General features: G+C 44.0%; 1 protein-coding gene across 3 annotated transcripts in view; it reads right to left on the reverse strand.

The window, feature by feature from the left end:
- Positions 1 to 9,844, reverse strand: part of LOC137632239 (methionine aminopeptidase 1D, mitochondrial-like) — a 95,706-nt gene that overhangs the window by 14,600 nt on the left and 71,262 nt on the right. For all 3 annotated transcript variants that reach the window (XM_068364122.1, XM_068364124.1, XM_068364123.1), the window contains exons 3-4: positions 9,031 to 9,250; positions 137 to 328 (exon numbers count right to left, since the gene is read on the reverse strand). In XM_068364122.1, the coding sequence (XP_068220223.1) occupies positions 137 to 328; positions 9,031 to 9,250 (412 nt within the window). The remainder of the gene's footprint in view (positions 1 to 136; positions 329 to 9,030; positions 9,251 to 9,844) is intronic.

The following is a 9,844-nucleotide window of genomic DNA, read 5'->3' on the forward strand; positions in this document are numbered from 1 at the left end:
AGCAATTTAAAAAATATATACTGCAAATTGTGCTGGGAAAAAAGTAACCCCTTGGGGGTTAAGGGTTGGAAATTTCCAAATACCCCGGGGGTAAAAGGGTTAAAAGCTGAAATAAATGCATAAAGACCATACTAACTGTAATATCCACTGAAACAATGTCTCCATCTATAAGCTGCCGTTTATTAGGAATTCCATGGCAGGCCACATTATTGACACTAGTGCAAACACTTTTGGGAAACCCCTGATAATTTAGTGGTGATGGATATGCTTCACTCTTGATTATCTTGTTATGGACGAGGACATCTATTTCTTCCGTTGTCATTCCTGCCTACAGGGAGAAAAGATGGCCTCATATAAACTCTGCAGGTAAAATGCAATCAGGTTCAAAAAGTAAAATGCAATCAGGTTCAAAAAGTAAAATGCAATCAGGTTAAAAAAGTAAAATGCAATCAGGTTCAAAAAGTAAAATGCAATCAGGTTCAAAAAGTACAAAATATACAACATAAAGTAAAACTTTAAGATCCTGTCATTTGGTTGTATCATAAAACATATCAAATAGAAAGCAGCTGGGGATGAGTGATTGATCTGTTACATAATCCTTAATCACAAAGACCATAATTTTGCATATCATATAACAAATCTGAATTAAAACACCTCAGTTTGAGTAATTGATTTTTTAAAAATAATCTAGTATTCCAATCACCACAGTAATGAACCATGGAAATATGTCTTTAGTCATAATTTCTTTGGATAAAAAGAAATAAAAAAAATAAAAATGTTATTTTGATAATAAAATTAATTTTTTAATATACTTACCCGGTGATTATAATAGCTGCAACTCTGTTGCCCGACAGACAACTCTAAGGAAAAAACTCGCCAGCGATCGCTACACAGGTTGCGGGTGTGCCCAACAGCGCCATCTGTCGTCCAGATACCCAGTACTCAATGTAAACAAAGACTCAATTTTCTCCTCGTTCCACTGTGTCTCTATTGGGGAGGAAGGGAGGGTCCTTTAATTTATAATCACCGGGTAAGTATATTCAAAAATTTATTTTATTACCAAAATAACATTTTTCAATATTTAACTTAGCCAGTGATTATAATAGCTGATTCACACCCAGGGGGGTGAGTAGAGACCAGCAATATATGTTTACATTATTATGAGCTAAGAGTTTTTATTTCATTTTAGAAGTTATCAAAATAACAAAAACAAAATAAATAGGTACCTGGTAAGGAAGTCGACTTGAACAATTACTCTGCCTTTTTAAGTACGTCTTCCTTGCGGAGCCTCGCGATCCTCTTAGGATGCTGATCGACCCCTAGGATCTGAAGTATCAAGGGTTGCAACCCATACAACAGGACCTCATCAAAACCCCTAATCTAGGCGCTCTCAAGAAATGACTTTGACCACCCGCCAAATCAACCAGGATGCGAAAGGCTTCTTAGCCTTCCGGACAACCCAAAAAACAACAATAAAAACATTTCAAAAGAAAGATTAAAAGGTTATGGAATTAGGGAATTGAAGTGGTTGAGCCCTCACCCACTACTGCACTCGCTGCTACGAATGGTCCCAGTGTGTAGCAGTCCTCGTAAAGAGACTGGACATCCTTAAGATAGAAAGACGCGAACACTGACTTGCTTCTCCAATAGGTTGCGTCCATTATACTTCGCAGAGATCTATTTTGTTTAAAGGCCACGGAAGTTGCGACAGCTCTAACTTCGTGTGTCCTTACCTTCAGCAATGCTTGGTCTTCCTCACTCAGATGGGAATGAGCTTCTCGTATTAACAGTCTGACAAAATAGGATAAAGCATTCTTTGACATAGGCAAAGATGGTTTCTTAACTGAACACCATAAAGCTTCAGAAAGGCCTCGTAAAGGTTTAGTTCGTTTTAAATAGAACTTAAGAGCTCTCACAGGGCATAAGACTCTTTCTAGTTCATTGCCTACCATATTCGATAAGCTGGGAATATCGAACGATTTCGGCCAAGGTCGAGAAGGCAGCTCGTTTTTGGCTAGAAAACCAAGTTGTAGTGAACATGTAGCCTTTTCTAACAAAAATCCGATGTTCTTGCTGAAGGCATGAATCTCACTGACTCTTTTAGCTGTGGCTAAGCATACCAGGAAAAGAGTCTTTAAGGTGAGATCTTTCAGGGAGGCTGATTGTAGCGGCTCGAACCTGTCTGACATAAGAAATCTTAGTACCACATCTAAATTCCAACCAGGTGTAACCAAACGACGCTCCTTCGTGGTCTCAAAAGACTTAAGGAGGTCCTGTAGATCTTTATTGTTAGAAAGATCTAAGCCTCTGTGACGGAAGACTGATGCCAACATGCTTCTGTAACCCTTGATAGTGGGAGCTGAAAGTGATCGTTCTTTCCTCAGGTATAAGAGGAAGTCAGCTATTTGAGTTACAGAGGTACTGGTCGAGGATATAGATACTGACTTGCACCAGTTTCGGAAGACTTCCCACTTCGATTGGTAGACTCTAAGGGTGGATGTTCTCCTTGCTCTTGCAATCGCACTGGCTGCCTCCTTCGAAAAGCCTCTAGCTCTCGAGAGTCTTTCGACAGTCTGAAGGCAGTCAGACGAAGAGCGTGGAGGCTTTGGTGTACCTTCTTTACGTGTGGCTGACGTAGAAGGTCCACCCTTAGAGGAAGACTTCTGGGAACGTCTACTAGCCATCGAAGTACCTCGGTGAACCATTCTCTCGCGGGCCAGAGGGGAGCAACTAGCGTCAACCTTGTCCCTTCGTGAGAGGCGAACTTCTGCAGTACCTTGTTGACAATCTTGAACGGTGGGAATGCGTATAGATCTAGATGCGACCAATCTAGGAGAAAGGCATCTATATGAACTGCTGCTGGGTCCGGGATTGGTGAGCAATATATTGGGAGCCTCTTGGTCATCGAGGTTGCAAAGAGATCTATGGTTGGTTGGCCCCAAATGGCACAAAGTCTCTTGCATACATCCTTGTGGAGGGTCCATTCTGTTGGAATTATTTGTCCCTTCCGACTGAGACAATCTGCCATGACATTCAAGTTGCCTTGGATGAACCTCGTAACTAGTGATATGTTTTGACCTTTTGACCAGATGAGCAGGTCCCTTGCGATCTCGTACAACGTCAGTGAGTGGGTCCCTCCTTGCTTGGAGATGTACGCCAAGGCAGTGGTGTTGTCCGAGTTCACCTCTACCACTTTGCCTTGAAGGAGAGACTTGAAGCTTTTCAAGGCCAGATGTACTGCCAGTAGCTCCTTGCAGTTGATATGCATTATCCTTTGACTCGAGTTCCATAGTCCCGAACATTCCCGACCGTCTAATGTCGCGCCCCAGCCTACGTCCGATGCGTCCGAGAAGAGAACGTGGTTGGGAGTCTGAACAGCCAGGGAAAGACCCTCTCTTAGGCTGATACTGTCCTACCACCAAGTCAGGCAAGACTTCATCTTCTCGGAAATGGGGATCGAGACCGCTTCTAGCGTCTTGTCCTTTTTCCAGTGAAATGCTAGGTGATATTGAAGAGGACGGAGGTGTAGTCTTCCTAATGACACAAACTGTTCCAGGGATGATAGCGTCCCTATCAGACTCATCCACTTCCTGACTGAACATTGTTCCTTCTTCAGCATGTTCTGGATGCATAATTGGGCTTGGCTTGTTCTGGGGGCCGACGGAAAAGCCCGAAAAGCTAGACTGTGAATCTCCATCCCTAGGTACACAATAGTTTGGGATGGGACCACTTGTGACTTTTCCATATTGACAAGGAGACCCAATTCCTTGGTCAGATCTAGAGTCCACTTTAGATCCTTCAGACAGCGACGACTGGAAGAAGCTCTGAGAAGCCAGTCGTCCAAATAGAGGGAGGCTCGGATGTCCGCTAAATGAAGGAATTTGGCTACATTCCTCATCAGCCTCATAAGCACTAGAGGAGCTGTGCTTAGGCCAAAGCACAGGGCTTGAAACTGGTAGACAACCTTTTCGAAAACGGATCTCAGAAAAGGTTGGGAGTCCGGGTGGATGGGGACGTGGAAGTAGGCGTCCCTTAGGTCTAAAGAGACCATCCAGTCTTCCCTTCTGACCGCTGCTAGAACCGACTTTGTGGTCTCCATGGAGAACGTCTGCTTTGTGACAAAGACATTCAGAGCACTGACGTCTAGCACCGGCCTCCACCCTCCTGTCTTCTTTGACACCAAGAAGAGGCGGTTGTAGAATCCCGGGGTTTGATGGTCCGAGACTTTGACCACCGCTCCCTTCTCTAGTAAAAGAGACACTTCCTGTTTCAAGGCTTGTCTTTTGTCTTCCTCTCTGTACCTGGGAGAGAGATCGATGGGAGACGTTGCTAGAGGGGGTTTCCGTACAAACGGGATCTTGTACCCCTCTCTGAGCAACTTCACAGATTGTGCATCTGCGCCTCTCTTTTCCCAGGTCTGCCAGAAGTTCTTGAGTCTGGCTCCCACTGCTGTCTGAAGAAGCTGGCAGTCAGACTCTGCCCTTAAAGGACTTGGTTCCTTTCTTCTTTCCTCGTTTCCCTTCGGCACGAGCACCTCCTCTGCTGGAGGCTCTGCCACGAAAGGGCGGAATAAAACGGGACGCTGGAGTGTCCATCCTTGGTCTAGCTGACAAGGTAGGCAAAGGGGTGGCTTTGCGAGCTGAGGACGCAACAAGATCATGAGTGTCCTTCTGTATCAAAGAAGCGGCAATTTCCTTAATCAGGTCTTCTGGAAAAAGGCACTTGGAAAGAGGAGCAAACAGAAGTTCGGATCTTTGGCATGGTGTAACTCCAGCTGAAAGGAATGAGCATAGGTTTTCACGCTTCTTAAGGACTCCGGACACAAATGATGCAGCAAGCTCATTAGACCCATCCCGTACGGCCTTGTCCATGCAGGACATAATGAGCAAGGAAGTCTCCTTCTCTGTCGGAGAGATCTTTCTGCTTAGAGCTCCTAGACACCAGTCTAAGAAGTTAAAAACTTCGAAGGCTCTAAAGATACCTTTCAAAAGGTGGTCCAGGTCCGAAGATGACCAACATATCTTTGAGCGTCTCATGGCAAGGCGGCGGGGAGAGTCTACAAGACTTGAGAAGTCGCCCTGGGCAGAGGCAGGAACTCCCAAGCCGAGAACTTCTCCCGTGGCATACCAGACGCTCGATCTAGAAGAGAGTCTAGCAGGGGGAAATGTAAAAGCTGTCTTCCCTAAACTCTTCTTGGACTGCAGCCATTCTCCTATCACCCGCAAAGCTCTCTTGGACGAGCGTGCGAGGACGAGTCTAGTAAAGGCAGGAGTGGTTGACGGCATGCCTAACACAAACTCTGACGGAGGAGAACGCGGAGCCACAGAAACAAACTGGTCCGGAAACATCTCTTTGAAAAGGGCCAAAACTTTCCTAAAGTCCAAAGAGGGTTGCGTAGACTTAGGCTCGTCCAGTTCTGAATGCGGTTCATCTACGAGTGCAGCAACAACATCATCAGAAAGTCCCTCATCCGATAACTGATGAGGGAACGGCAACGGAGTGGGTAACGGCTGGTTAGCTGAGTCCGGTCGCATGGGTGCATGCGTGACTGAGCCGGACGCAACGTCATGGAACTGCTGCCCAGTCTGTGAGCTGGCAACAACCATAGCAGCGCGGGGACGCACAGCGTCTACTCCAGACTGTCTGGACTGATGTGGGTGAGCAGTGGCAACCACACTGGGTTGCGGAGGTTGACGCACCGCGTCAAAACAAAACAACTCTGACGGTTGTTGAACCTCACGAACGTCAACGGAGACCTCCGTGCGTCGCTGAGCGTCAACATGCGGCTGGCAGATCACACTGGAACGCATGGGTGGCGGAACTCTCTCAACTGGTGTGCGTGAGAAGGTTACCTCAGCGTCCACAGGACGCACAACCGATCGTGTGGGCGGTTGTAGGCAAGGAGCTGTACTAGCTGGTGCGGCAGCAACCTTCTCCGCACGAAAGTCCTGCATAAGAGACGTTAGTTTAGACTGCATGTCTTGCAGTAGAGACCACTTAGGGTCTACAGGAGCAGGTGCGGCGACAGACGGTGTTACTGTCTGAAGCGGTACCGCTTTGCCTCTCTTAGGCGGTGAGCAGTCATCGGATGACGGCAGCGAGTCCGAACTGACCCAGTGGCTACAACTGGGCCGTTGGACTTGTGCGGAAGGGACCGACTTGCGCTTTAACGGTCGTGAGACCTTGGTCCAGGGTTTCTTGCGAGAAACACCTTCCGAAGACGAGGAATAAATGGGCTCTCTCGTCTTAGTTAGGCAGGGGCGATCTTGGGTAGATACGCCCGATACCACGGAGGGAACGTCTGTTCGCTGATTAAAGCCTCTCGAACCCATTTGTCGTACGACATTGCTTCTCCCCTGGACTTGGGAGCTTGCAAGAGGTCCCGGACTAGGAGGACGACAGGCACGAACAGACGAACCCTCAAGCGCAACACTATCCACAACACTAACACTCGGCACTTAATCACTTCCCACTGCACTTTTGCACTTCAGCTCCTTCACATCCGCCATGAGTTGATTACGGTCACTAGCAAGGGACTCAACTCTCTCACCCAGAGCTTGGATGGCACGCATCATATCAGCCATCGAAGGTTCCTGAGTGCCAGGAGGGGGATTAGGAGCAACCACTACAGGGGAAGGAATAGGTTGTGGGGCATGAGGAGAGGAAATATCAATAGAACGAGAGGAACTTCTCCTAACTCTATCTCTCTCTAGCCTACGTGTATACTTTTGGAATTCGATAAAATCGAATTCCGAAAGCCCAACGCACTCCTCACACCGATCTTCCAATTGACAGGTTTTATCCCGACAATTGGAACAAACAGTGTGAGGGTCGATAGAAGCCTTCGGAAGACGCCTCGAACAGTCCCTAGCATTGCACTTCCTAAATTTTGGGACTTGTGAAGGGTCAGCCATTTTGAATTGGTCAAAGGGGAATTCAAAAAACTATCAAAAAGTCATCAACAAAGAATCCGTTATCAAAAAGAGTTCAAGGATTTGTGTGAAGAGAAACCCTGCACAGCGAAAGCTCAAAACTAGAATAATGTACTTCACCAATTAGTTGTGAAAAAACTCCAGTTTAGCAACAGCGAGTAAGTACGTCTTGTCGATAGCACGACAGAGAGAAAATTGAGTCTTTGTTTACATTGAGTACTGGGTATCTGGACGACAGATGGCGCTGTTGGGCAGTTTTTACCTTAGAGTTGTCTGTCGGGCAACAGAGTTGCAGCTATTATAATCACCGGCTAAGTTAAATATTGAAAATATTACATTTCCAAGAAACACTCAATTTGTGCTACTTTAAACAGATTTAGCCTTTCAAGGAGAGCTAGCACTATCAAGAAATATGAAAAAATTGGAAAGAGTTAAGAGCCTTGGAAATAGGGCACAACAGTGTGTCCACAATAGTTTCTACCCCCAAAAGAAAGTGAAGTCTTTTTCTATTCTGTGCTTCTGTCTCATCAATCCCCTTCTTCTGTAAGTCTCCTCTCACACAGTCCCTCCATCTCTTTCTTGGTCTCCCTCTTCTTCTTCCCTGATCCTCCATCTCCATGGTATGTCTCCCAACGTGGTCCTCATCTCTCCTCGTACCTATTCTCCCATACTCCCCACCAATTGTGAAATACCTCATTAACAAATTCAAGGGCTGTTCTAGTTCTGCTGAAGACCTTCGATATTTAGGATGAAAGGTTTGTATGTGTAGGAACAAGGTATTTTCACGGGAAGAAGAATGTTTGACTCTTGTGGAAGGCCTCAATCTTTCGTGTGAATACAGTACTATACAATATGACTAGAGCAGAGAGATGAATCTTTTAATAAATCCCTTTAACCTATTCCCACTATAAGACCTACGGAAACATTGAACCTTGTACTCTTTGAATAAATTTCTCTTTCATGGGGAGTGGGTTTAAGGTCTAGGAATCATGATCAACAGCTCCGCTATGAAGGTGGCTATCTTTGTCAAAAGGTATCCCCAATTTTTGTCTCCTAAAGGCTTTAAGTACAGTAGCTCCCAAACTTAGAGACCCCTCTCCCAAAATAGACCTAGCTTTTTCTAACAAAGAGTTAAGAGGGTCACACCACCTTTTTAGTTTAAATCATCCTCTTCCTAGAAGCAAATTTTTTATCTGTTATGGGAATTGAGGCTTCCAGTATGTCCCAAGGTTGGGGAAGAGGGAGAGGAGTTGAATTTCCCAACCCTGTTCTTCAGATGTAGTGTCTCTTTATAGAGAGGTTGGGACAAAGTATTTTATCATATGAACCATCAACCCTCCCTTTACAGTCCGAGTTTGAATCCTATTCCTGGGATTCTGTGGCAAGTTCAGTAATCTGAAGAAGGAAGTTTGATGCAAGGTCATTACAACACAAGGACTTCAAAGTTCACTTACACATCAATATCAGTCTCCTTAACCCACTTCCTACTGTTATATAACTATGAATCTAGTGAATACTCAACAATACTGCCTCAAGAAATCTATACGCCACCTAGTGAATAATTGTATCTGTGAATGTTAACGAATAAGTTTATGCATTTCTAATAGCCCTGAAGACCCCTAACCTTTTCATCTCTCTCACATTCTTGGATATGCATGTCACTAAAGGGACTTCATCTAGGAGGGAGATAATTGAAGACGCTTTCACTTCCAATTTAGGATTTGAAACAATGCGAAATTACAGAGGACAGATTAACACATTAAATTCTCTCTATAGCTTGGTGGCCTAGTGTATCCTAACTATGACCTTATGAATTAGCTTGATTCTGGTAAAAAAAATGAGAAGATTTTTCATTTATGTCACAACTGGATTTAGCTTAGTTGTGACAAGCATATTGTCATGCGATAAGAAATTGGGATATTAAAAAGGACCAGTAGAGTTTGTATAGATCGAAAATATATACTTAGAATAAAATACCAAAGAGCTTGTCAAAAATTAAAGAATACAGAACACTTTTTAACCAGGATTATTAATTTTTCTTTTTGGTGGAAGCTTTATATTTGAGAAATACAACAGGTAGCTCAGTGCAGTACAGTACCTCAATAGTTTTCCCAACAGCATTCATGATACTTCTGGCTAAATGACAAGAATCTCTCATTGCTTTAACCTGCCATTCTGCCTTCACTTCAGGTCCACGTGGTCCATCTAGTGGCTGGCCAGTCTCAGCATATGGTGGACATTTTATGTGAAAAGGTACATGATGAGAATCACAGACCTCCTCTACATTATCTAAAACAGCATAATCACCAAAATTATACCTAGAATAGAAAAATAATTACAGGTAAATCTTTCTTATTTCAAAAATTATTAAAAAAAATAACTAATTTCTTCTACACAAAACCATTACTTTAAATCAGCCTTATTGAGCATCAACAGAAACTTTGGGCACTCACAAAAAAACTTCTTATACTTGACTGTTCCACATATTAGGGTTGCACTGTCTTTCGGTGACAAACCGACTCACTCTTGATGTTGTCAGGCACACGTGAGCAACTAAGGGATTGGGAGGCTTCTATTCTTGTAAAGTGCAGTTAAATCACCTTATCCAATAATTCCCCAACTGCTGATTCGTCTATTGCCTGTTAAACTACTGTTACCATTATAAAAAAATATATATGCTAAAAATGTAGTTAGCTGTGGCCACAAAACTGGAACCGCTGGGCAAAATTTTTAAACCACGTATTAATATATCACCATTCCATAAATTAAGCTGCTATAAAGTCATTGCAAGTAATGGAAATGTTGGCCCAAAGGCTACAAGATTTCTCCCATTTTTCCCTCTTTTCTATTTACTTTTTATTTATCTTTTTATTTCTGTTATTCACACATTTTTACTGTTCCTTTCTCCCTTA

The sequence above is a fragment of the Palaemon carinicauda genome, chromosome 41, assembly GCF_036898095.1.
Source record: "Palaemon carinicauda isolate YSFRI2023 chromosome 41, ASM3689809v2, whole genome shotgun sequence".
Lineage (NCBI taxonomy): Eukaryota > Metazoa > Arthropoda > Malacostraca > Decapoda > Palaemonidae > Palaemon > Palaemon carinicauda.